Here is a 25,714-nt window from a genome sequence, read left to right on the forward strand (position 1 = left end):
CCTTAGGTCTCTCATCTGGAGGGCAGGGTTGCCTCAGGGATTAAATAAGGGGCATAAAGAGCCACTGATTTAGGCCTAGGTGAAGTTCTACGAGAGGCTCTGTTTCCCTGAGAAGAGGTGATAGGAGACACAGGAGGGAACTGAGGTGGCCACTGACACCTGGGCCAGCAGGATGCAGACCAAGCAGCCTGGGAACCAAGCGGAGACGTTGGAGCCATGCACTGTCCTTTGTGTGGGCTTCCTATGGGCCAGGCATGCAGCTGAGTGCTTCCATGTGTCCCTGATCTCACTGACCCCTAACCCCTCTTATGGACTTTCCATGGCTGGGAGTCTGGACTCCGAGAGTGGGGTACAGCTCAGGCCACAGTGAGAGCACTTGTCTTGAGCCCTCACTGCTCTGACCAGTGTGGGCATAGCTGTGGCCCAGCTGTGTCTGACACTACATGGAAGTCCGTGGGGGTGGCAGGGCATGGCAGAAAGATGGGGGCTTTGGAGTCTGGAGGGGTGCTGGTTTCTAATCTGGGCTTTGCCTCCGCCCACTGTGGCCTTTGGGAAGGGCACTCACTCCCCTCAGGACTTGGCTTGTCCATCTATAGAATGGAGATGCGGCGTGGGCCTTGTACGGTTGTCATCCAGGAATGTGTGCCGTAGCCCCTGGCATGCGCTGGCACTTAGGGGGCCCATAGGACACAATAGCTCCAGCAGATGTGTGGGCAGGTGTGCGGGCTGATGTGAGCCAGTGTCAGGCAGCCGGGCTGAGCCTCCACGGTGCCAACACTGCCATCAGTGTGAGGATAGCTGTTCCTCCCCACCCCCCTCTCCGGGAAGGTGTGTCCATCATGTGCAGCCCTCCAGGCTTGCTCATCTTGGCCCCTCCCCAGTCCTGACCTTCCCATCCCCTCTCCCCCCTGCAGCAACATGTCCAACGCCTTGGCTAATGCGGCTTGCCAGCGCTGCCAAGCCCGCTTCGCCCCTGCAGAGCGGATCGTTAACAGCAACGGGGAGCTGTACCATGAGCAGTGCTTCGTGTGTGCGCAGTGCTTCCGGCCGTTCCCCGAGGGGCTCTTCTACGAGGTAAGGACACTCCCAGGGCCCTCGGCTGGACGCCTTCTTGGAGCCTGAGCCCCTGACCAGCTCAGAGTCTGCCTTCCAGGAGCCTATGGGCTGTGCTCAGCCATGGTCCTGGTCAGTCATGCCAGGTCTTGAGCTTGCCTCCCCTGTGGGCACATCCTCACTTGTGAGGTGTGAACAGTGCACCCCTGGTGGCTGTGGGTGCTTAGGAAGGGTCACCACTCATCCATCGTCCTCTGGGTAGACTCTGAGCTAGTAGAGTAGAGCTAGTAGGGTAGGCCACGGCATGCAGACACCCTGCCCTGCTGGCACACACCCTCCCTTGGGATCAGATGGTGCTCAGTGCTCTGGTTACAAGGAATCTTGGGGTAAGGAGGGTGGGTGGTCAGGGAAGGTAATGTTTGAGCAGACGTGAACGAGGTGACGGAGCTGTGTATACATCTGTAGGAAGAGCACTCATCAGAGGGCTCAGCAAGTGCAAAGGCCCTGAGGTCAGAGTATGCAGGGTATTTGAGACGCAGAAGGAGGCAGTCTGTCTGATGTCTAAAAAGGACCACTGTTCTTGCTGTGCTGAGGAGACACTAATGGGGGCAGGTACATGAAGCTGGAATTATTGAAAGAATCCAGGTCAAATGAAGGGATCTAGGCTGGGCCACACTGGCTCTTAAGAGCAGATTGTTTAAATTTTCAGTAATCTTGCAAACTAGTGGATAAACACAACTCTTTTTTAAAAAATGTTATATATTTATTTTGAGAGAGGGAGAGCACGCTCGCATGAGCAGGGGAGGGACAGGAAGAGAGGAAGAGACAGAATCCCAAGCAGGCTCCACACTGTCAGCGCAAAGCCCGACATGGGGCTCAAACTCATGAACCGTGAGATCATGACATGAGCCGAAATCAAGAATCAGACGCTTAACCGACTGAGACATCCAGGTGCCCCTAAACACAACTCTTATTCCTCGGTGGCTCAGTCGGTTAAGTGTCCGACTTCGGTTCAGGTCATATCTCACAGTTCTTGGGTTTAAGCCCCACATCAGGCTCTGTGCTGACAGCTCAGAGGCTGGAGCCTGCTTTGGATTCTGTGTCTCCCTTCCTCTCTGCCCCTTCCCCACTCATCCTCTGTCTCTCTGTCTCAAAAGTAAATAAAACATGAAAAAATTTTAAAAACATTAAGTTATATAAATGTACAGGAGATAAAATTGTATTAAAAACAAAGTAACACATACTTAAAACTCACCACTTCCTAGTTATTTTATTACATTTTACCAGCATCTATGCCTTTGAGGTTATCTGTCTATTGCATTGTGGTGGTGGAGACTTGGTGCCATGATGGCTACTGCACATGTCTTAACTGCACGCTGATGCCATGTTGGTAGCTTGACATTGTCCACGATGGAAATATTTACACCATAGAGATGGGCAAATGCTACAGATCAGACTGCATCTCCCGAAGGTCCTGTTGGTAAACATTTACCCCTGGTGGTTGCAGTGGAGGTGGAGATCAGGGGTCAGAGGCTGGAGAGACGTCAAAGGTATAGATGATGGGATTGGCGGATGGATGGCTGTGGGGTATGAGAGCTCCTCCTGGCAGTGTGGGAGGAGCTGTTCCTCATGGCGCCTTCCAGTCTCCTGGGAAATGCTGGCCCACCGTAGAGGCAGTGGGAGGGAGGCAGAGCTCTGTGAGCAGTGGTCATGTGCCTAGAACAGAGCCTGGCGCACAGGAGGTGCTCAGGGAATATTTGTTGCTGAATGAATTTAACGCCTGCCACCTCTACAGGCCCCTGGGTAGGGCTATATCCAGTCACAGCCTAATAAGACACTCATTTCAGAAAAGAGGGTAAATCAAATTTTTAAAAAAGAAAATGAAATTGTCGAGAGAAGAAAGCAGAGACAGGCCTGGCCACATTTGGGGCCAGCATGAGAGCTGTCATTGCCCAGGCAGATGGGGACAACGGCTGGTGGCTCCTGCTGGCTGCAGGACTTCGGGTTCTCCCTCAGGCCCCCATGTTTTTCCTTGTCCCTCCTTCTGTGTCTCCTCTCTGGGTCTCTTGTGGCCTCTGGGAGAAATGGACTTCTCACACAGAGAAAACACACAGGAAATAAGGCCAAGTGACATTTATAAATCAAACTTGATTCCAGCCCTCGGCTCACTCCCAGGACCAAGGTCTTGTGAAAACAGCAGAGGCCCTTTGAGGACTGGCCTTGCCCAGTTCCCAGCTTCTATGCGACCCCTCACTTAGCCTGTCTGCCCCGTTGAGTGGGCCAATTCTCTCCGTCTCCAGGCCTCGCCCCTGCTCCTCCCTCTGTCTGGATTGCCCTCCTTTCAGCACCCCCACAACCCCCCTGTGGTCTTTCAGCTCCTTACCACCTCCTCCAGGAAGGCTTCTCCTCCACCCCCACCCTGCTTCCTGTGGTGGTAGCAGTTGCACAAGTTGTGATGCTTGTCCAGCCTTCCCGAGGGTGGGTCCTGACCCAACATAGACTGGCCAGCTCGGGGAGAATGATGGGGTTTTGCTTGAACTTTCTCTGCTGGCCTGATTGCAGTTCGAAGGCCGGAAGTACTGCGAACACGACTTCCAGATGCTGTTTGCTCCATGCTGCGGGTCCTGCGGTAAGGGCTGGATACAGCACACCTGGGGTTGGGCAGGTGGATGGGAGCACAGGTGCTCCTCCCTGACCGCCCTGCACCCTGCCTCAATGGGCACTAGTTCTCCGCAGGCGTCACCGTCCCATGCTCTGGGAGGGAAGCCCTGGTACCAGGCTGAGCCTCAGGCGAGTGCCAGCGAGGGCAGGGCTTGGGAGGGGGCTGCGGGGGTGGGGGTGGGGGGGCTTGTGCTTGCCCCAGCAAACAAGGACCTGTCTCTTCCAGGTGAGTTTATCATCGGCCGTGTCATCAAGGCCATGAACAACAACTGGCACCCTGGGTGCTTCCGCTGTGAGTTGTGTGACATTGAGCTGGCCGACCTGGGCTTCGTGAAGAATGCAGGCAGGTGAGGAGGGCCCTCACCCAGGCACTGCTTACCGAGAGCCAGGCTCACCCCAGGTGGCGTGGCCTGTGCCCACGTGCTGTGTCCCTGCAGGGCAGACAAGAGACCTCTGCTTTACAGGAGAGGGTTGGGGCTGGAGAGAGTAGGGGGCCATGAGTCAGGGCTCGTCCAGGCCTGGGGGTGCTCCCCGGGGCAGGCTGACAACAGGCAGCGAGGAGGAAGGTGGCCGAAGCAGGAGCCATCACGTGCACTGGGTGGATAAAGAGCTTTAGGCCATCACTGTGGCCGGCCACCCCAAGCTGCTGACCCCGGGCGTCTATCTCCTTCCAGGTACCCAGGGCTGAATGTCACTGGAGAGAAATCACACAACCACGGGGCCCAAATTTACTCTTAAATTCAGGTGTCCTTGGTAGATTAAGTTCCCAGCTTCCAGGAAGTCTGGTTCTGTTCTCCCCACACTGTCTCTGCACCCCCCCATAGCAGTGACCTCCCTCCCACTTTCCCCGAGGGGAGGCTCCCCTGCTCCCTGCACCCTTGCACCCCCTGCCTCAGTCACCAGGCACCACGGAGGCCAGAGGCCGGGTCCCTGCTCCTTCCTCCACCCTCTTCTCCAGCAGGGCTGTAGGCTCAGTCTGCGCTTTCCCTCAGAGCTGTCCTCCCACTGCAGGACGTGCCAGCACCCCTGCTGACCCCCCTCACTGGCTCCCCTGCCCCTGCTGGCCCCCTCACTCACTCCCCACTGCCCCTGCTGGCCCCCCCTCACTGGCTCCCCACTGCCCTTGCTGGCCCCCCTCACTCCCCACTGCCCCTGCTGGCCCCCCCTCACTGGCTCCCCTGCCCCTGCTGGCCCCCCTCACTCACTCCCCACTGCCCCTGCTGGCCCCCCCTCGCTGGCTCCCCAGTGTCCCTGCTGGCCCCCCTCACTGGCTCCCTACTGCCCCTGCTGGCCCCCCTCACTCACTCCCCACTGTCCCTGCTGGCCCCCCCTCACTGGCTCCCCACTGCCCTTGCTGGCCCCCCTCACTGGCTCCCCACTGTCCCTGCTGGCCCCCCTCACTCACTCCCCACTGCCCTTGCTGGCCCCCCTCACTCACTCCCCACTGCCCCTGCTGGCCCCCCTCACTGGCTCCCTACTGCCCCTGCTGGCCCCCCTCACTGGTTCCCCACTGCCCCTGCTGGCCCCCCTCACTCACTCCCCACTGCCCCTGCTGGCCCCCCCTCACTGGCTCCCCACTGCCCCTGTTGGCCCCCCTCACTGACTCCCCACTGCCGTTCTGGTCAGGCCCAGACACCTCCCTCCGCACGGCCAGACCGAAGGGTCACTGATGGTTCTCTCTTGGCCTCTTGGCAGGCTTCGCGACAGCTTTTCCTTCTTGCTGGGATGCCTCCTCTCCAGGCGCCCGGGACCCTGTGTTCTCATGGTTTCCTTCTGCCTCATGGCTGTATAGGTCCATCACCTCTTCTGACTTATCTCCGTCCACCGGCCTCTCCACGTCGGCCTTTTTGGGGCTCGGTGCACAACCCTCATGTCTGTCCAAAGTCCCAGAGCCCCGACTGGCATGTCCATGCTGGACAATCTGGATGTACCCCTCCACACTACACCATTCCCTTGGGTTCTCAGCTACCCATGTACCGTCTTTGCTTGGAGCCCACCGAGTCTCCCAAATGCAACAGGCCCCATCCAGATGCTGGTCTCTCCTCCCCACGCCAGGGAAGAATGAGCGCCCACCCCTGCTGTCTCTGACTCCCCCCCCCCCTTCTGCCTGAGTACTTGTACCCCCTCTGTCCTCTGCTGCCACACCGCTTGCTCTGGATGCCGCCTGTAGTGATGTCACCCGCTTGCTGGCCATGTTGTCTGGTGTCGGTGCTGGTGTCTGCAGGGCACTTGGCAGGAAGTATGTGGGGGACAGATGGTGTCACAGGGGTCCTGACTCGGGTCGCCTGCCGGGTGTGGGCCTGGGCGTTTCCTCTCTCCTGCGCTACAGCACTGGCTGCTGGGGAAAGCGGGAGAGGCTGAGAGCACTCAGGGAAGTACAGTACTGCTGTAGAGGAAGCATGGCCCCCACACAGACCCTCCAGGCCCTCTGGGGCCCATCCTGCAGAACTTCAGCATCCACGTGGGCCAGGCCTGCGTGGGACGTTCAGAACCAGAGGCAAAACAGCATGTGCTGCCTGTCCTGTCCTGTCTTCACTTCCACGTTGCCACTCTTGGGTCAAAGGGAGAATTTCTGGGAAGGAACTTATGTTAGCCAAACCCAGTAACCTTCAGAATCTTCAAGTACACTTGTGTTTATGATCAGTATAATCAGTATAAATGGGGAGCCGCTAGGGTGCTAGGTGCCATGTTCTGGAGCAAAACGGCCCCCAGGCTGGCCCACTGAGGCTGGGAGAGCCTCTTGGGAGGGAGCAGGGCTAAGGACAGCCCTGCTGGTCTGGGTTAGTGGGGGCCAGGGTCACATGCCAGGCTCTCTGCCAGTGGTGTCCTCAGGCGGTGACAAGGCCTGGCTCCCCATATCTATTTAGGCCGTGTGCTCGCCCAGGACCCAAGAGGGATCGGGCAGCTGCTGAGAAGCTTTGGGGACTGTCAGGCCACGTGCAGGTCTGCGTGTGGGTTCACAGTGGGCGGGGCCAAGAACCCCCGCACTGCGATGATGGGCCCCACAGGTCGCATTTGTTGGGTGTCACCTGGTGGCCAGCCTGAAATGTACACACAACCCTCAGTTATAAGTTAGAGTCCCTGTCCCCTAACCATAGGGGTCATCTGGCAAAGGGGACACCCAGGGAACTCAGAACGTCCTGAGCTTCAATGGAAACATCTACATACCCCTCCTTCCCCTCCCCCAAGAGTTCTGCACCCCCTTCTCTGGAGTCACTCACAGCTGCCTTCTGGGCTTCTCTCTGTAGAGCTGCGCTGCTCTGTGTTTCTTGTGGAGGGAGGTTGGGAGTCGAGCAAGCAGCCCTTGGGAAAGAAAGACACTCATTGTGCAGGAACTGTTCCTCCAGTCTCGTCGCCACAGGCTGAAGTCATTGAATATCTAGTAACTGTAAGTGAGCAGGGTCAAACAGTCTCTGTCAGAGGGGGTGGCCGGCTGGTCCTGTTAAGGCCTGTCCCCTTTTAGGGTTTTGCATATCAGATAAGGCAGAACTGGGTGCTGGGTGCCGAGTTTCGCCCTTGGAGAGAGTGGGTGACCCACTGGAGAGTAGGTGGACCTCTCTTTCATGAGTCTGGGTGGCTTGCACCCTGATGTGGGAGTCCTTCTGAGGACAGCCTGCGGCTGGGCCCAGGCTTGGCGTTGCGGGGCTCACAGCTCAGACCTGGCACTCAGCGAGCTCTCATTGGTTTTCCCTTCAAAGCTGGGGGGTGGCCCCGAGAGCCTTTTGCCACAGACCAAATTGCACAAGGCGTCACGGAACTTCTCGGCCACAAAGAAGTACATGACTGGGTCAAGCGCCCCGTTGAGGCTGGTGAGGCAGGAGGTGATGCGGTTTCCGAGGGCCAGGATGCGCTGGGCGGTGCACGAGGTGCCGTGGCCGCGGTAGTGCAGCACGTAGACCGAGCGGTGCACGTGGTAGGGCACGAAGCACACGAGGAAGATGGTGAGCACCATGGCGATCATGCGGACAGCCTTGTTCTTGAGGCGCTTCTCCACGCGGGGGCCCTGCCGCAGGCTGCGGATGATAAGCAGGTAGCAGGTGACAGTGGTGACAAACGGGAAGGTGAAGGCCACGGCCAGGGACACGAGGGCATGGTGGGAGGCCTTCTCCCGGTACAGCTGCAGGCACACAACCGTGTGGTTGGTTTGCACGGTCTGTGGGCTCACCAGCAGTGGGGCCATGGCCACGGCCACCACCACCCAGAGGAAGGCGCAGGCCAGGTGCGCGTAGAGGGGCCTGCGGAGCTTGAGGGACTTGACAGGGTGCACGATGGCCAGGAAGCGGTCAGCGCTGATGCAAGTGAGGAAGTAGATGCTGGCGTACATGTTGAGGTAGAAGAGGAAGCCGGTGAGGCGGCACGGGATTTCCCCAAACGGCCAGTGGTTCCCAGAGAAGTGGTAGACGAGGCGGGTGGGAAGGACCAGCACACAGGACAAGTCGGCCACGGCCAGGTGCATCAAGAATACGTTGGCGGGGGTACCCGACTTGTGGTCCCGGATGAAAAGCCACAGGGCCAGGGCGTTGCCAACAAAAGCCAGGATGAAATCCAGGAGGTAGAAGGAGGCGAAGAGAACGTTCTCTAGCGGCGTCTCCTGGCCACATTGCTCTGCAGTGGCCAGGGAGGAGTTGGCAGTCAGACCTGGGGAAGCCACCTCGAGGCCATTCATGCTTCAGCTGGAAGCAGAGCTGGAGGACGAACCTGGAGGGAGCAAGCAGACAGGTTCCAGAGCCTGGGACCTGAGAAGCATCTTAGCTCAGCATCTCCTTGGGGACTATTGAGGGCACCCCCTGTGTTCACCTGGGGTGGGTGAGTGTCAGAGGCTTTCTGAAGCTCAGCAAAAAGCAAAAACAAAGGCAGGGCCTGGAGCTTGCCAAGCTGCTGCTGGGGCTGGCTTCCCACCTCACGATGTGTCCCTGCCGGGCACCCAAGAACCTGAGACCAGGGCCATGTGTCCCAGAAATCCACTCTCAGACCAGGGCATGGAGTCAGCACTATGGGGAGAGTGGGGAGTGAATCCCACCTGTTTGGGTTCTGGGATGGAGGGAGGGGCCCCACATTTTCTGCTGTGCTCCCCAGGGGGGCTTCCTGAATGGCGGGGTGGGGGGTGCATGGGAAACTTGAGCTCCACTCCCAATGGGTGGGTGCATAGATCACCTATTTCTTTCTTTTTTTTTAAATTTCTTTTAAGTTTATTTATTTATTTTGAGAGAGAGAGAGAGAGAGAGAGAGAGAGAGAGAGAGAGAGAGAGAGAGAAAGAGAAAGAATATCCCAAGCAGGCTCCATGCTATCAGCACAGAGCCCAACACGGGGCTCAAACCTACAAGCTGTGAGATTGTGACCTGAGCCCAAACCAAGAGTTGGATGCTTAACCGACTGAGTGACCCAGGTGCCCCTAGATGACCTGTTTCTGAGAGCCTGGTGCATGGGGCCTGGCCACCTCCTCTTTAGTCTTGCCTTTGCTGGGTGAACCCTGTACACCCCGAGTCCTGGGACCCTTCCTGGCCCATCTTGTGGCAATTCTCATGACTAGTGCCAAGTGTTGTTGCCTTATGCTTCTCTCCTGCCGGTCCCTGACCACAGCTCCCCCCGCACCTGCCACCCAGGAGGGCACCACCAGGAATCCAGTGATGGGCAGTTTCCCAGGAGGTCAGAGGCCTGCTCTCCGCCAGCACCTGAAGGTGCTGTCCAGGCCTGGATCCCAAGGTCTCTCAAGCTTTCCAGACTCAGCCTATCAAATTCATTTTGGACATCCTAACGGTGGAGGCCTGTATCTTAGAAAGCCTTACACTTGGGCCCTAGGCCAGTGGGGGGCATTCTACCACCCAGAGTAGTTTAACACCAGGAGGCAGATTCTTTTCTAGGAGAGGAAAAGCTATTTTTCCCAGAAGGTAGTGGGACTGGCTCTGGTTTTCCAGCCAAGATCGGCAGCCCCGGAGAGGCCTGGAGCCCAGGGAAGCTGCCTGTGTCTGCCTGGCCTCCCCAGCCTGGTTTGCCCACACCTGAGGGGGGCCAGCATAGAGCCCTGCAGTATGTTTGGTGAACCCCAGTTCTGGGTAGGCGCTCTGGCTCCGTCCTCGACAGAACGCACTCCTGGGTTGATTTTGGTCAACTCAAGAGATCCGAAAAGGAGAGGAAGACCCCAAACACCCTGCCTCCCTCACCAGCCCTAGGAGTGGGGGGTGTGGCAGGAGACGGCAGGACAGCAGGGCGAGAGCAGCACATCCCGCAGTCCCAAGCTGCCGCCAGCCCCTGATCCTCGTGCTTTGGGGTTTCAGCCTGGCCGACCCTCACCTGCAGTGCAGCTTCTGGGGCTCCCCGAGAAGCCTTGCCTCCTGACACCCGCACTCGGGCAGGAGAGAGGCTCCCAGGAGAGACGCGGCGTCCCTGCAGGCTGTGGCCATGGCAGGGCCAGGGTCATTATCCTGGCTGAGCCTGGCAGTGTGAGCCGGAGCAAGTTCTCTGCGAGTGTCTCCTGGCCTCAGTTCCCTGTCCTTTTGATGGCCATAGTAAGAGCTCTGGCAGGGGCTGAACTGAAGAGGGGGCATCCCTCAGGAGGCCTGCTGGCAGCTGTTAGCATGGCAGCCTCCAGAGGAGGGTGGGCTGGGTGCCATCTCGAGGCGTGGACGAAGAACAGAGGCCTGAGGGGAGCGCCCGGCATGCCCTCCTTCAGTAGACGGAGCAGGGCAGTGGTCCAGACGGTGGCTATGCTGGGCTGTCAAGCTGGGCAGCAGCTGGACCCTCCCCATCCTGCTTCATCCACCACCACTGGGGTCCTGCAGCCACTTCCAACCCCCAACACATGCATGGAGGGGTGAGGGCCGGCTGCCTGGGCAGGAGAAAGCCAGGGCAACACGGGTGAGGGGCAGAGAACATCTGGCCAGTCACTATCCTAAAGTAAAGGGGTGCTTTCCTAATAATAATATCTCAGGTTAGTCACTGAAGGGATCCAGGGTGGTTCCCTTGCCCAACTGATCTATCCTGGCTCCAGAGTGGGTCAGGATGCCTGGAATCCAACACGGAGATTATATTCCTGCTGTTTCCACGTGCATGTGACCCGAGGGCTTGTTGCCAGGGAAGCCCTGGCTGCTGGGAGAGGGGATGGGGCCAAGCGAGGAAATGGTCGGGTGGAACCGCTCTGCTCTGGGCCGCCCCTCACACCTGGACTCTGACCCGCAGTGCAGTTGTCACCTGGGCCTCCCTGAGGGCTACTCACAGGTACCGACTACCCACTTTGCCAATCCTCGGAGGCAGGCATCTGTAGCCCTCCTTTACAGATTAGAGATTAAGAGGTCAAGGCTTAAAGTGGGCTAATTTTCCCAAGGTCATCTGGCTAGGGACAGTGGCCCCAGGGTTGGAAGTCAGGTCAGGGACACCCAGCAGGGACACCCAGCACCCCCCAGAACGCGGCTTGGCCTCTGGGGGTGCCTGGTGCCAGAGCCGGGACTGTGGCTCCATCTCAGGGCTCACCCTGGAATTGTCTCCCAGGCTCCGTGGCACCTTCTTGGGGTTTGGCCCCAGGACTGGGGATGTAAGTTTTGGTGCCCAGTGCAAAATGAAAATGTTGGGCCCCTTGTCCTGTAGGGCTACAGGATGGTGACAGCAGAGCATTAAATCGATGGTGGGGCCTGCCTGGCCGCACAGGCTGCTAGCCTCTTGTGGCGCCCAGTGGGCACGCCAGCACCTGGCTTCCTGCCTCCTGCCTGGTGCCCCTGGCTTCCCATCACTGCTGAAGGCGCCACATGTATGGTGCTCTCTCTGGGATCTAGACTCCGTTTTAAAGTGCTTTTAGGCTTGTTTCTGGTTTCTTGAGGTTTCTTCACCTCTCCTGTTTTAGGAAGTTTTGATACTGATTTTTGCAGTGTGGTCTGAAATGGGCCCCTGCTTCACTGTGCAGACCCTAGAGATGCAGGCCTGGGTCTGGCCTCACTGGCTGCTCCATGCTGCTGCTCGGGGCAGGGCAGCGTAGGCACCTGGAGTGTGGCCTGGGTGTGGACAGTGGAGGAGTCTGGGGCCTTGGGGCGGGTCTTGGGCCTCCATGGAGGGGAGGAGTGGGCAGAGGTGGCCATAGGAAGAGGCCCAAGGTGGTGAGTACAGCTCAAGGTGCGTGGGCACAGCTGTTTCCTGGTGTGGGCTGGCCCCTCTTCTTCCCTGCTCTCTTTCCTAGTTCCTCCCTGTGCCACAGTGGCCCAGGGTTGGAGAGCACAGGTGCTGATCATGGGACTGTGCACGAGGCAGTCACCCTCTCTAAGTCCCCGACAGTGGGACAGGAATCTGGCCCAGTGGGGCCACTGTGAGTCAGAGCAGGACAGCCTTCAATAAACCGGTTGTATCGTTATCGCAGAGAGTGTTTCAGGGACAGGGACACCCCACCCCTGCCTCTGCTTGGTTCCTGAATCCCCTGCCTGCCCATGCTGGGCCCTGGTCCTTACCTCTCACAGCCGGGTCCAGGTGCAAGGTCAGGAGGGCTGCGGGGCGGCAGGTGGGCTCTGGCCAGCGGGTGGTGGTGCTGGCGGTGGGCTCCGTGCAGCTGTGGAGGGAGGCCGGCTATTTAAGGAGGGGAGGGGAGGCTGCAGCGTCTGTGGCCCTGAAAGGCCGCTTCATTCCCAAGGGGGTCCTTGTGTGGTGGGCCACTCCTACGGCTGCCTGTGCTGCCACTGGGCCGTGAATATTCCAGTGTGTCCCAGCCTGCGTGCCCCCCCCCCTCCGCCGCCCCCCACAGCCTGGCCACTGAGCGTCACAGAGGCCGAGTGTGTGACTATGTTCGAAGCCGTGGAGTGGGCGCGGGCTGGGTGGGGTGGGGGGATTGGCTGGCACTGACAGAGACAAGAGGACGTTTCAGCACAGGATAATTTCCTACCGATGGGGGGCAGGGAGGGGCTGGCCGCTATGGCAACGGGCCTGGGCTCCCAAGCCTGCTCGAGGGACAGCGGAGGGGTCCTGTGAATGGAGAGGGTGGGAGGCTGAGGAGTTTTGTTTGGTCGAATGAGAGGGGGCTCTTTCAGGACACTTGCTGTAGGGTCCTTGTGTCTTGCCCCGTATAATTAGGCTCCGTTCGGACGTGCAGAATAAATCATGGCCTTTATCTTGAGCGGGGCACAGCTGCAGGCCGCCTCATAATAGGGCGCTGTCTGTGCCTGTGGGGACGCAGCTCAGCCCGCGAGGCCTGACCCATACCTGTGCGGGCTCCTCCTCTGGACAGGAGGCCTGTGAAGAGGGTCACCGCTGCCCACTGCCTGCGGGCCCCGACACTCCTCTGGAGGGTGGCTCGAGCCTGGGGGTGTTCCTACGTGGGCAGTGGCTGCTTCTGACACAGGACAGGCAAAGCCCATTTCTCCCTGTCTTTCCCCCAGATGGCACATCCGGTGGTATGGGGAACCAACGCATCATGCCTGATCTCAAAAGACTTTTGTACCTTTTAGTTAAAACTTTACGAACTGTCCACAGCTATCACTGGGAAGTAACTACCACGTGTGCGACCTTAAATTTGTTTTCCACACAATGCTGTGCAGTTGGGATTGTCGCCCATTTTGCAAATAAGGAAACTAAAGCTCAGAGGTGAAGTAACTTGCCAGGAAGTGGCAGAGCCAGGATTTGAACCCGAGCATGTGTCACTGAAAATCTTATGATTTGTGTGTGTTTGTTTGGCTTGTTCTGGTTTGTCTTTTCTTTCTTTTTTTAAAAAAATGTTTAGTTTGAGAGAGAGAGAGAAAGAGAGAGAGAGACAAAGTGGGAGTGGGGGAGGGGCAGAAAGTGTGAGAGCGAGCCAGTACAGGCTGTCAGTGCAGAACCCAAAGCAGGCTTGAACCCACGAGCCATGAGATCATGACCTGAACTGCAATCAAAAGCTGGATGCTTAACCTAATGAGCCACCCAGGCGCTCTTGTTCTGGCTTTTCTGTTGCACCTTCATGCTGGAATTCTTAGGCTGTATCTTCATCCTACCTAGAAAAAAATTCTTCAGATTGCCTTTAGATCTTGTGGGATCGGGTCTGTTGAAAAGACATTCCCCATCTGGGGTTCCTGGTGGAGCACCTCAGCTGGGTCTCGGCTGGAAGCCAGTGGGGTGCGGAGGTGCGCGAGCCAGGGTGCGGCCCCTCTCCTGCACTGCCCTGTGTGGAGGTCTGGAAGGACTGACTCACACAGGTTTGAGATGAATGTGTCTGACCACCCTCCCCAAGCTGGGTATTTCGGTTGTTGGGTGATTGCTGACAGTAGCTATAAGGGCACCAATCGTTGCAACAGAATTCTGGGGAATTATACCAACTTCTATAGCTTTGAAACAAAAGTGATTCCATATGGCTTAAGTGCTGTCCTAATGCCAAGATTAGTCACCAAAATTGGGAGTGGGGTCATGGGGAATAAATGCTGGGTCTGTGACAGAGACACAAGCAGGCGGCAGGTGTCGTGTGGAGATGGGGAGCGGCAGGAGCAGTTCTGCTCAGACCTGCAGTGGCAGGGGGCCTGGGGGTCTGGGTGAGTGGGGTGGAGATGGGGAGATGAAAACTGCAGCCACAGGCCACATCTGTGTCCCGTGGGCAGGTGGAACTAGGGGGCCCTGGCTAGGGGATCGGCTCCTAGTCCGGCCTGGCTGTATTGTCCTGGGAGACGATGCCCACTGTCCTTCCCTTCCTGTCTTTTACAATCATTCATTCACTCACATACCAGAGACTTAGCCTGAGCTGCTACCCTGTGGGGGGCACAGCCTGGAGCTGGTCAGTGGCTTAGTAAGTGGCTACTGGGCACTCATTTGGACCCCTTGCCCTGCACACACCTTTGGGAGATAAGACACAAATAAGGCAAGTGGACAGCAGTGTTATGCAGCAGGGGGTCCAGACCCAAATGAGGTGGCAGGTGTTGAGGTCAAGGGCATGGACACTGAATTGTCCTCCCTGGCATCTAGGGTCTGCCCATCACACCCGGTTGGGGGATCCTGAGTCTGAGAGTTAATCTCTTAACCAGATTCCTTGATCTGCCTATAAAAGAGGCTGATGGTGGCTGGTAAGGGGTAGAGAGGCCCCCTGTGGTTGGGTGCCTGGGAAGGGAGGGAGGGCAGGCCCGGATGCATCAGGAACACTTACAGATTGGGATGGCAGGTGGGGAATGGGGGTAGTGGATTGGGGCCTTTGTACATCTTTGCTTGGGGACCCTGAATCTAAATTCCTGCCACCTTTGAGGCACAAGGAAACAGAAACCATGTTGATTTCCCTCTCAGTAGAGTCCACAGCTGTTCCCCAAGGCAGGGAGTAGCATCAGAAATTACTCTGAGGTCTTCACAAAAAAGACTCTGTAACGACAGTTCCTGGGTTTGGGGGCCTCTGTCTGACACAGCTGTGCTTGTCTCTGGAGACAGAAAGAGCCTGTAGATGTTCGGGTCCCTCTTTGTCTGACAGACCCCAAAGGAAGGGGGTGTGCAGGCCGGACAGACCTGGCCCCCTGGGCCACTCTGCTAGGCACAGAAGCGGTTTCAAGCTAACAGTCACTGTGTAATCACTCATGCGTATTCAAAGACATTTGGGAAATTAATTTTTTAGCAACTGTCAATGAAATGTCTACTCTATTCCATGTGATGTTCTAGGCTCAGGAAAAGTGGAGAAAAGGAAACTCACGTTTGCTCTGCCATCTAAAGATGGCAAACACCAATATTCTGGTGTATTTCTTTCTAGTCACTTTCCAGTGAGAGTCCCCTTTTTAGGGGCAGGTCTGTGGCCTTCCCAGCTGCAGGGCTAGTTAGCTTGCTTTTCTGGGCCACTGTCTGAGCCTCTGGAGGCTTATGGGCATTGTTAAAGCAGCAGGCGGGGTCCAGATGTCTCTTCTGCCAGGAGGTGGACCGTGCTTTCTGGGGAGGAAGAGGGGGAGTGGGTTGTTGGTCCCTAACACCTGCCTCACTTCCCACAGGCACCTGTGCCGGCCTTGCCACAACCGTGAGAAGGCCAAGGGCCTGGGCAAGTATGTCTGTCAGCGGTGCCACCTGGTCATTGACGAGAAGCCCCTTATGTTCAAGAATGACGCCTACCACCCCGACCACTTCAGCTGCACCCACTGCGGGTATGCGTACAGCTGAGCAGCTGTGATGGGGGCAAGTGGTGAGCTGGGTGGGGCTCCCACCTGGGGGAGAGGTCAACCAGTTGGAGAGTGGGGTGCAGGGTGGAGGTCGAAGTCATCGATGCAGAAAACACCTCTCTCTGGAGCCTGTTCCAGTAGTACTTGTGTGAGGCCCTGAGGGAGACAGGGTGAGGGAGGGCTGGGCCCTTGGAAGCTAGGAGAAAGGAATCAAAGGCTTGGAGGACCAGGGTGAGGAGGAGGGGTGCTGGTGTGGGAGAGGGGAGGAGAGGGGAAAGAGACTGCAGGATCCCCTCATGTCTGCCCCAACACCCGGTCTGGCGCGGAGGGGCCAGAGAACAGATGTGCTTCTCAGAGGGCCTGACAATGCACAACACAGACTGCCTGCTGCAAGGCCTGTGCAGGAACCGTGCCCTGGGGCCTGTCTGGGGCACAGGAAGTCCCCGAATACACCAGAGATCAAAGTGCCGCCTGCCTGGGCACGCTGCTGGGCCCGCTGCTGGGCCCCAGTGGAGCCTCTCCAGAAGCTGCTCCCTGGGGTTGGAGGGGCTGGTGGGACCCCCGCAGGGCCAGCACAGGCCCTGCAGTGGGGCAGGGATGTCATGGGGGGCTCCGCTCTGTCTTCCAGGAAGGAGCTGACTGCCGAGGCCCGGGAGCTGAAGGGGGAGCTCTATTGCCTGCCCTGCCACGACAAGATGGGCGTCCCCATCTGTGGGGCCTGCCGCCGGCCCATTGAGGGCCGTGTGGTCAACGCACTGGGCAAGCAGTGGCATGTGGAGGTGAGCGAGGCCAGGAGGTTGGGGGAGCCCCAGGCTCACTGTTACATTTGGAGTCTGGCCCTGCAAGCCCCTCCCCACACTCCCACCCCAGGCCACATGGCTTGCTTCTAGCAGGGATCTTTGTCCTGGGTGCTGTCCCTCTTTGGCTCTGGCCTCCATGGGAGCCAGGAGACCTGAGTGCACAGACCATGGTTCGGCAGTGGTGCCTGCCTTCTTTCCTCCCCCTCCTGGCCTTCTAGAGGATTCCAAAGTCATGAGAAATACTATAGATCCAAATGTTTATTGCAGTGGGATATTAGTGGAGGATGTTTACAACTTATTTGTTTATATTTTATTGTTGCTTTTTACCTGTGTTTTCTAAATTTCTAACAAAAATTTTGGGTGACTTGTATAGAAAGGAAATGATAAAATCTAGAGTTCTAAGAGTGACTGACTTGCTTCTCTGGTGGGCGTTTGTAGCAGGGCCAGTGAGACCCCAGTGTGACAGGTGCCCCATCTGGGTGGGGGCACAGCCATGGGGGATTCCAGGAGCGGGGCTGGGGTTCTCCGCCTCCTCACTTCTCTCCAGCGGTGAGCAGGGGCCAGACCCCAGGGCTGCTCTCCCAGACTCCTCTTCCTGAGAACTAGGGGTCCCCGAGCTGGACGCAGGGCTTCTGTTCTTTCTCCGTGTCAGTGGTGACCTTTTTTCCTGGGTCACCTAAGAATCCTACCAATCGATTTTTCTCACTGTTCTATTTTTCTCCTCTAAATTTTAAAGACTCATGTAATACTTGCTAACTCTACAGAAGGTGGCATTGTCCTTGGGGACAGTCCGCCCAAGGCACCCTGAGGGATTATGGTTGGCAGAATTGTGTACAGCCTCATGTAGACTCAGAAGCTGGGCACACCAGCTGGTTGAGCTCCTCAGGTGTGTCCACCTGGGTCACCTGGAGCTCACTGTGGCACTAATGGTCTTACAGATACTAGTTGCAAGGGAAGCTCGTGTTCCCTGATGCCCGGCTAGGTCTGGGTCCCAGGAGCTCTGTCTTGGGTAACCTCTTTGGGAAGGTTCTGATGCAGGGCCTGGCCCCTGACCCCCAGCCCCCATGGGGAGGGTGGGTCCCCGCACGCCGTATGAACTAGGAGATGCTGCTCACTGACTCTGGGGCTCGCAGGGGATGCCTGGGGTGGGGGGGACAGACACCTGCAGCCTTCCAGGGGGGCACCATGCTTAGAGCAGCCCCACCTGGGATGGCCCACTGTCACTAGCACCTGACAGCTAGGGCCGTGGTTGCCGACGTGGGGAGCAGTCCGGAGAGGATGGTGATGCCAGCAGCACTGGGCATCGGGGAAGGAGTGGGGTCTGCTGACTCACGGGCCGTCCATGGAGGTCTCCAGTGAGGCACTCATCCCACTGGCCTCTGCTTCCTGTCTCCTGGAGTGGACGCTCCGGCCCTGAGCTGCCCACTGCCTCTTCTCCCCTCAGCACTTTGTCTGTGCCAAGTGCGAGAAGCCATTCCTGGGGCACCGGCACTATGAGAAGAAGGGCCTGGCCTACTGTGAGACCCACTACAACCAGGTATGGCCCAGGGGGGGGCAGAGGGTGAAGAGGCCCAGGGCTGGGGGGGCGCTGTGGGACCCCTCAGGGAGATGATGCTGCCTGAACAACCAAATGCCCCATCCAAGCGGTAGAAGATGATGGCGGCCCCCCCAGAGCCTGTGGTGGCTGCGTGCCCTACCATCCGAAAGGCCGGCCCAGACCTGCCATGGGGACTGAATGACAGGGCTGTGTGAGGTCCTGGGCTCAGGAGCCGACATGTGCCACCATCCTCCAGTCTGGCAGAGGTGCCCAGCTACTGTGGTCCAGAGTCAGGCCCTATGGGCCTGGCCCGTGCCCTCTCAGGACACCAGTAGGAGCAACGGGGCCCCTTGGTAGCAATGCCTCAACCTGCTGCCAGTCCCAGGGTGGTGATTCTGCTGGGCCAGGAGTGGCTTCACCTCAGGCCCGAGGTGGCACCCTGGTGGGAAGGGCTCAGGTGTCTCAGGAGGGTGCCCGAGAGCAAGCTGTTTGGGGTGGCCCCGAACTGGGGCAATGAGTTTGGCACCCGCTCTGTCCACAGCTCTTTGGGGACGTCTGCTATAACTGCAGCCATGTGATCGAGGGAGATGGTAAGGCTCCTCTGTCTCTGTGCCCCACCCCCACTCCCCGCACCCTCTGTCTGCCTGCTCTCCCTCTGGGACGTGGGTCCTGCAGCTGTGGGCCCAGCTGGCCCAGGGCTGGCCTGGGCCTGCTAAGCCCACCTGCCTCCACCCCTCACAGTGGTGTCAGCCCTCAACAAGGCCTGGTGTGTGAACTGCTTCTCCTGTTCCACCTGCAACAGCAAGCTGACCCTGAAGTAAGTGGTGAGGACTTCTGGGGTGTACAAGGTGGGCAGAGAAGGACCCGCACAGCACCCTCTTCTCCAGGAGCCTGTCACGGGAGCTCAGATTTGAGTGGGTTTCCCCTGTGCTCTTCAGCTGGTTCTCCTTGAATGTCTGCTGGGGTCAGGCCCTGGGAAGGTAGTGGCAGCCCCAGCCCCACGGAGGCAGATTGAGGGGCCCCCAGAGCATGGTGAGAGGGGGAAGGATGTGAGCCCCCAACACACCCACACAGACACTGGGCTCTGGGGAGGGAAGGGCATTCCAGCTCAGGGAACAGCATTTTCAAAGGCTGGCTCATCCAGGAAACTCCCGGAGGTGTGGGGTGGCTGGAGCTGTGAGGTGAGATGGAACCCAGGTTTCTGAGGACAGCAGGGAGTCATGGCCGGTGCTGGAGTATCAGAATCCAAGAGAAGCTTCTGGGAGGGAAAGGAGGCTCGGAGGCCTGTCTCCTGGTTCACCATGACCCCTGGCCAGAGCTTGTCCTGGGATCTGGATTGCTGTGGGCCAGGGGCCAAAGGCAGCCCACTGCCCTGCCTCTGAGGGCTGAGTTGGTGGGGCCTGGGGCTCTCCTGACTGCTGGACCTCCTCCCCAGGAACAAGTTTGTGGAGTTCGACATGAAGCCCGTGTGTAAGAGATGCTACGAGAAGTTCCCACTGGAGCTGAAGAAGCGGCTGAAGAAGCTGTCGGAGCTGGCCGCCCGCAAGGCCCACCCCAAGTCTGTGGGCCTCAACTCTGCCTGAGGGGCTCCCGCCTGCCTTCTGCTTTTGTCTCCCCTTGCTGCTGGAGCCCCTGCTCCTGGTGCTCTCGATGCTCCCTTCCTGCTGCTGCCTCTACTCCTCATGTCTGCTCCCCCCTCCCTCCTTCTCTCCTCCCCTCCCCCACCCCCTCCTTCCCAGGCCTCCTTTCTCTCCTCCTTCCTTCAATGCAGGCACGGGGCAGATGCAGGGCCCTTGAACCTGTAACAGGCCTGTGCCCACAAGCCTTAGCTCAAGGTCCTCCAGGGACATGAGGGAATGGGGGCCTGGGGTCACCTGTCCCCAGTCATGGACCCCACTGCTCCTGGCCCTGCTTGTCCTGACCTCTCCCATATTCCTGCAGCACCCCTCCCACCCCCACTCCCCACCAGCTCACATTCTCCTGTGGGAGTTTGGGCAGCCTCCACCCCAGAGTGTTCCTACTATATGCACATGGCCCTGGGGAGGCCACAACAAGGCAGCTACCCTGGCCATGAGGACGCGGGCCCCTGGGGAACCAGCCTTTCACCCTTGGCCACGCACTCACTCAGCCAAGTAGGATCCCTGTGCTTAAACTAGGCCAGCAAATCCTGCCACTGCACCCCACAATCGTCAGGAGGGACAAGGACCACCCCTCCCCCCCCACCATCACTCATGAGGCCTCCTTTCTGAAATCTGGCCTTGGCCAGTCTGTCCTGGGCCAGGGGCCCTGTGGTTCCCCCAAGCTCCTCTGTGGTCCCCACAGCCCCTCAGGCTCCCTGCTCCCCACTCCACCCACAAGGGTACATGCGGACTGGCTCTCAGGATGCAGCTGACTGAGGCCAGAAGGTAGTGGGATTGGGTGGGTGGCCCATTCTGACCTTCCAGGAAGGACACTTCCTCCGTGGCCACACAGGACCTGGTGCTTGCACAGTGAATGAAGGCTTATTTACATGACCATGTGACCTGTGTGGTTTATGGCGTGGGAATGAGGAGGTGGGGCAGCAGCCCCTGTAGACACACTGTCTGGGGCTGTTGAATGCTTAGAGACACAGACACTAGACAGGACAGGTGAAAGAGTTGTCCAGGTGGGACCCAGCCCTTGTTCCTAGGGCTAGGCTGCCATCAGGACTTGGAGACGAGGCCATCCAGAAACCTACAGTCCGCGAAGGCTGGCCAGGCGGGTAGGATGGTGGGGGGCAGACTCCTACAGGGCCTGCCAGCACGGTGGGGATGAACCCAGGCCCCTAAGGCCCTGTGTCCAGCTCTGCTCCTGCCTGGGCACAGGCTGCCCTGAGCGTGAAGCCAGCAGCCAGAGAGTGGGCAGGCCTGGCCTGTGCCCACACCAGGCACCCCCTAGCAGCAGTTCTGTGACCCAGTGCCCTGCGGGTACTGCAGTGTGCAAGGGGGCCTTGCAGGAAGAGGAGGGAGGGAGGGAGGAGGAAAGGAGGGAGGAAGGAGGAAAGGAACGTGGAGGGGGGGAGGGGGGGAGGGAGAGGGAGGGAGAAACCAATGAAGTCATTCCCTGAGAATGGAGCTGTCATCCGGGTGTCCCCAGAGAAGCCACAAAGCTTTTCGTTTTTTTCTGGAAGAAACCCTTTGCTGGCCAGTGCCTCCGAGGCCTCCTGCCCACCTGGCCCCCCACCCTCTTCCCTCACTAACACACTGCACGCGCTCCAGGAGTTAGGAATTTTTATTGAACATTCTTGGGGGAGTCCTCTCAGCCATCCACCCATCAGCCTGGAGGTTGGCCCCACCCTAGGCTTCCCACTTTGGCCTCTATGATCAGCTGCTCAGCAAAGGGGGCCTACCTGGTGTGCCGAGGAGTGTGGGGTGTGTTTTGAGAAGGCAGCGCGAAAGGGTGCTTACAGAGGGCAGGCCCTGGGCCAGGAAGAGGGCTCTAGGGAAGTGCCGCCCGGACCCCAGGTTGGGAAGGGCAAGTGAACAGGCAGGCCAGTCCCTGGCGCTAAGGGTCGGTGGGGGCCTGGGAGCCCCGCTGCTTCTTCATGGTGCTCAGGAACTGTTGCACGTACGAGGTCAGCAGGTCGTCCATCTTGTAGCCCTAGACAGGGGAGAGTGGGGCTGGAGGCTGCAAGGTGCGGGCCCGGGGGGGCTCGGATCAGGGCTGGGCGGTACCCAGCTGCTGCCTCAAGGACACATTGGATAGGAAGGCAAAGAGTCGAGTCCCCTTCCCTCCTCAGAGTGGCCGGGGCTCACAGGGGCCCCACAGCGGGCCTGGCTATCACGACCCCTCCCAGCCTTCTCCTCGCTGCCCCTCCTTCCAGACTCTGCTGGCCCAGCCTGACCCTGCCCTCCCTGGGCACAGAAACCCGGATCCTCACAGTGAGCAACTTGCTGGTGGCAGTTGGGGCTCAGGGTTGGGGAAACCTAGTCCCCGCTGCCTCTGTGCCCCATGTGTCTGGGTTGGGGGAAGGGACCTGGGAGTCCTGGCCTCACCAGGGAGGTCTCACACAGTAGGCGGCTGCCCCGGGCCAGGCTCCCCAGTGCCATGTGGAAGTAGGTGCTGCCACTGCTCCAGCTGGAGATCTTGGTGAAGGGGTAGGTGGTGAGCAGTTCCTGTGGGAGAGTGGGCAGGGTGGGCGGGGTCCAGCGGGAACCCAGGGGCTTAGAGGCCCTGAGTCAGAGCTGTTGCTCCTCATCTCTGGGGTCCTCCAGAACCCATGGGGCCGTGTGAAGGGTGAGAGAAGGGCAGAGGGTATCACCTGTGCAGGGGGCAGGGAGAGCGGGGACTGGGACCCCCAGGCAGCTTTCCCAGCCCTGCTGGGGCCCGGCTATTACCTTGGTCTTGGGGTGGATGAGCAGAACCCCGTGTCGGTTGATGGCAATGAGGATGATGTCCGGGTAGGAGGGCTCGGAGGTTTGCTGGGGAGGGGGGGACGCAGTGGTCACAGCCCAGCCGGGGAGGCCAGGGGCCGCCTCCCTGAGACACACAGGTGCACCTACACGTGCACACATGCTCTGTCCAAACCAGGTGGCCAGGCCCACCCTTAAGCGTGTGTTTAGAGAGGAACACAGGCTGCTGGGGCCAGAGCTGGGTGAGGTTCCCTTGGGCAGGGACGGCTGGGTGTGAGGTGAGGCCTACCTTCACCTCGAAGAAGGCAGACCCGAATGTGGGCCACCGGCAGATCCACTTGAGGAAGGCCATTTTGGCCTCCTCTACTGTCTTGTTCTTGTTCTTGTCATAGGCCAGAAGGATGTTCTGGGGGTGGTGGGAAGGACCAGTGAGGGCCTGGGCTGGAGCCAGTGCCTGACCAAGCCCTCCACACAGGGTCCTGGAGGCCCCAGTCCAAAGTGGCACGTGTGTGCCCGTGGCCAGCCTGGGGGGTACTCAGAGCCAAGTGTCACCTCTACGCCCCGTGGGGGAGCCTGAATCCCCCAGGTGCTGTGGAGAGCGTGCGGAGGGGGTGACACTTGCAGACCCAGCACACCCTCCATGACCAGAATGTGGTCATCCAGCCCTGGCAGGGCCTGGTACCCAATGACCCCCTCCCCAGCCCCATCAAGGACCTTTTTCCATTCCTCAGAAGACATCAGACGTGTGAGGTTCTCAGGCACAAGTTGCCTCAGGATCTTGGGGATACTAGCCAGCTGGGACCGGTCGTTGTCAAACTGGGCCTTGTAGATGAGGCCTGCCAGGTGGACAGCGTCCTCCTGAGAACACTTATGGAAGCCACGAAGGTACTTGGGCAGCTCCTGAGTGACAGACACGTTGGCCTTAGGCTGCCGCCCCCCTATTCTTTGTGCTCCGGTGGCAGAGATATTAGCTCACCCGCAGGCAGGAGACAGCCCTCAACAGGCTAAGGCCCTTGAGGGAGGGTTTCTCGTGGGGCATGACCACGGGGTTGGGGCAGGGCTTTTCCCCCACGGAGCCGGCCTGCCCTGCCCTTAAGTGGTTGGAACACTCTGTCCCCTCCCATTCCCAGCAATCATGCTGTGGTGCTGGTACAGTCACTGTCCCCAAAGCCTGCTGTCCCTCTGCTCCTGTTGCAGAACCCTCAGTGGCTCAGCCCGCCCACCCCTTGGGGCCTCCAGAACCCCCACCCCCACCCCGGAGAGGGCGAGTGGCCCTGGAGCAAGGCAGCTGCGGGCCTGCTTCCTCCCTCCACTGTGTCTCAGGGTGGGTGTGGACGCAGTGAAGGTGGACCCAGCCCACTGGGTACCTGGTGGTAATGAAGAATGGTGTCTGCGTTTACATCCTTTCCCGGGGTCACATTGAGCCACAGTTTCCGCATGAAGTACACCTGGTAGGGGAGTGTTGCGGGCGCCCCTGGGCAGGGCGGGCAGTGGTCACCAAGTCTGTCCTGTGGCCCAGCACATTCCCGGACCCGTGCCCCCCACCCCTTCTCATGGCAGGGGCATCACTGCCCACCTCCCTGCACCACTGCCCATAGCACGTAAGCCGTGATACCCTCCCCCCTCATCACTGTTTTGTCTGCTCCTGCTGCCCCCCCTTGCTGGCGAGCCTCACCCCCTCTTCCTGACCCCCAACTCTTCCTCATCCTCAGGACTGGTTTGGAGGCCACCCTCTCCAGGGATTCTCCTGGACCTCTCTGTGGGGGTTGGGCCCCCACATAGCCTGCATCACCCTACAGTGCAGCCATCTGTTCCAGGCCTGGCCCCACGCCCTGCCCTTGCCCAGCTGGCCCCAGGTCTGGCCATACCCGTGACCCAGGGGATCTAAGGGGGAATGAATGAATGAATGACTTCGGGCAGGGGCCATGCAAGAGGTGCCAGGGGAACCTTCTGCCCCTGGCCCAGGGAGGCAGATTGTCCCCCTTCCCTGTGGCCTCCATCCCAGCCACACCCCTTCTTCCTCACCCCACCCCATCTTGCTCCCCTTACCTTCTTTCTGGGGCTTGTTCTTCCTCACCCAATCAGACACTTCCCGCAAGGAGTCGAAGAAGAAGTCTCCCTCCTTCTGGCTGATGACCTGGGGTGGGTGGGGAGGGAGGCAGAGGGAGGTGTGCAGGTGGAAGGACCTCCAGGGGAATGCCCGCCTGGGGGGCATTGGCGGCCTGGGCCCTGCCAGCCTGTCTATGGCCTGGGAGGCCAGGTGCTGCTCTGAGCTGGGTCTCACTTGCTTGGGGAACTGTACCGGATTGTGCTGCTCCATAAGCCCACCTACCTTCATCCTGACAGCCTGTGTGCAGTGAGGGGCCCGGCCCAGTACATGGGGACAATGCCACAGACACCAGACACCTGCCCACCTTCGCCTCTAGCCCTGGCCCACCCAGACGACTGCACCTTGTCAGCGATCTTGATGAAGAGGCTGCAGCCTTCCCAGGAGGCCAGCTGCAGCCTGGTGGCAACACTCTGGCATACGTCCCGCACCCGTGTGTAGGTGCCCACCTCCAGCATCTGGGCAGAGAAGCAGTGCGTGAATGTCTCAGGATGAGGCTCGACCCGGGATGACCCATCATAGCCTGGGGCTGTTTCTCCTTCCTAAGACTGGCTGGACATGCCCCAGCCTGAGAAGGAGTAGCCTTCCCTTCTATAAAACCAGCTGGATGCTTATGTCGTTCAGTCAGAGTTCACTGCCTTGGGGACCCAGGAGGCTCAGCCTTTTGAACTTGCTTTGAGAGCCCTGTAGCCAGACTGTGGGAACTTTCCCTTGTGGGACCCGTAGTCTCTAAGACTATAAAGGCCACACCGCTGCTGGGAAAGCCTGCAAGGGCACGTGGCCCTCGGCCCCTTGCCCCACACCTCACTGCTGCCACTTGGCTGGGGACCTCTCTACCACACCTGGCACCTGATGGTCCCCCCCCATCTTTTGCTGTCCCCAGCAGCCACATGGGTTCAGTCTGCACACATGCCTAATGGCAGCACCTGCTCCCTGATGCCCCAGGGCAGGGTCAGAAGCCCGTTGGGACCCCATGCCCTGGGACTTGGCTTTGCTGCCCTCCCTTAGGGCCTCCTCTCTGTGCACCTTGGCCAGGAGTGCCCCCGACACCTTTGGGACCTCCTTGACTTCCCACTGCACCAGCAGCTCCCCTCCCATCCTCAGGGGCGGCCCCTCCCCCACGCTG

The 25,714-nt window shown here is 59.2% G+C and overlaps 3 protein-coding genes across 9 annotated transcripts in view; 1 reads left to right on the top strand and 2 right to left on the bottom strand.

The window, feature by feature from the left end:
- LIMS2 (LIM zinc finger domain containing 2) overlaps positions 1-20,624 on the top strand; it is a 42,471-nt gene extending 21,847 nt beyond the window's left edge. For 4 of the 5 annotated variants that reach the window (XM_053214853.1, XM_027056063.2, XM_053214852.1 and 1 more), the window contains exons 2-10: positions 915-1,074; positions 3,616-3,682; positions 3,941-4,061; positions 15,610-15,759; positions 16,403-16,553; positions 18,019-18,111; positions 18,653-18,701; positions 18,853-18,928; positions 19,547-20,624. In XM_053214853.1, the coding sequence (XP_053070828.1) occupies positions 919-1,074; positions 3,616-3,682; positions 3,941-4,061; positions 15,610-15,759; positions 16,403-16,553; positions 18,019-18,111; positions 18,653-18,701; positions 18,853-18,928; positions 19,547-19,694 (1,011 nt within the window). In that variant the 5' untranslated portion in view covers positions 915-918 and the 3' untranslated portion in view covers positions 19,695-20,624. The remainder of the gene's footprint in view (positions 1-914; positions 1,075-3,615; positions 3,683-3,940; positions 4,062-15,609; positions 15,760-16,402; positions 16,554-18,018; positions 18,112-18,652; positions 18,702-18,852; positions 18,929-19,546) is intronic. The other variant, XM_027056066.2, reaches the window with a different exon arrangement.
- On the bottom strand, positions 5,301-12,338 carry GPR17 (G protein-coupled receptor 17). Of its 2 annotated transcripts, none has more exons than XM_027056067.2 (2): positions 12,145-12,338; positions 5,301-8,450 (listed from the first exon to the last, which is right to left on the bottom strand). In XM_027056067.2, the coding sequence occupies exon 2, from the start codon at positions 8,378-8,380 to the stop codon at positions 7,361-7,363; it is 1,020 nt and encodes a 339-aa protein (XP_026911868.1). In that variant the 5' UTR covers positions 8,381-8,450; positions 12,145-12,338; the 3' UTR covers positions 5,301-7,360. The 2 variants fall into 2 exon arrangements, with proteins under 2 accessions (XP_026911868.1, XP_014917979.1); XM_015062493.3 differs by having other exon boundaries at positions 5,301-8,412; positions 12,145-12,337.
- A 718-nt stretch (positions 20,625-21,342) lies between the features above and the next one.
- MYO7B (myosin VIIB) overlaps positions 21,343-25,714 on the bottom strand; it is an 84,175-nt gene continuing 79,803 nt past the window's right edge. The window contains exons 40-47 of one of the 2 annotated variants that reach the window (XM_053214846.1): positions 24,933-25,046; positions 24,531-24,618; positions 23,849-23,955; positions 23,196-23,381; positions 22,771-22,887; positions 22,467-22,550; positions 22,125-22,244; positions 21,343-21,729 (exon numbers count right to left, since the gene is read on the bottom strand). In XM_053214846.1, the coding sequence (XP_053070821.1) occupies positions 21,634-21,729; positions 22,125-22,244; positions 22,467-22,550; positions 22,771-22,887; positions 23,196-23,381; positions 23,849-23,955; positions 24,531-24,618; positions 24,933-25,046 (912 nt within the window). In that variant the 3' untranslated portion in view covers positions 21,343-21,633. Of the gene's footprint in view, positions 21,730-22,124; positions 22,245-22,466; positions 22,551-22,770; positions 22,888-23,195; positions 23,382-23,848; positions 23,956-24,530; positions 24,619-24,932; positions 25,047-25,714 lie in introns of those variants that run through there. The other variant, XR_008295255.1, reaches the window with a different exon arrangement.

This window comes from Acinonyx jubatus, chromosome C1, assembly GCF_027475565.1.
Source record: "Acinonyx jubatus isolate Ajub_Pintada_27869175 chromosome C1, VMU_Ajub_asm_v1.0, whole genome shotgun sequence".
Classification (NCBI taxonomy): Eukaryota; Metazoa; Chordata; class Mammalia; order Carnivora; family Felidae; genus Acinonyx; species Acinonyx jubatus.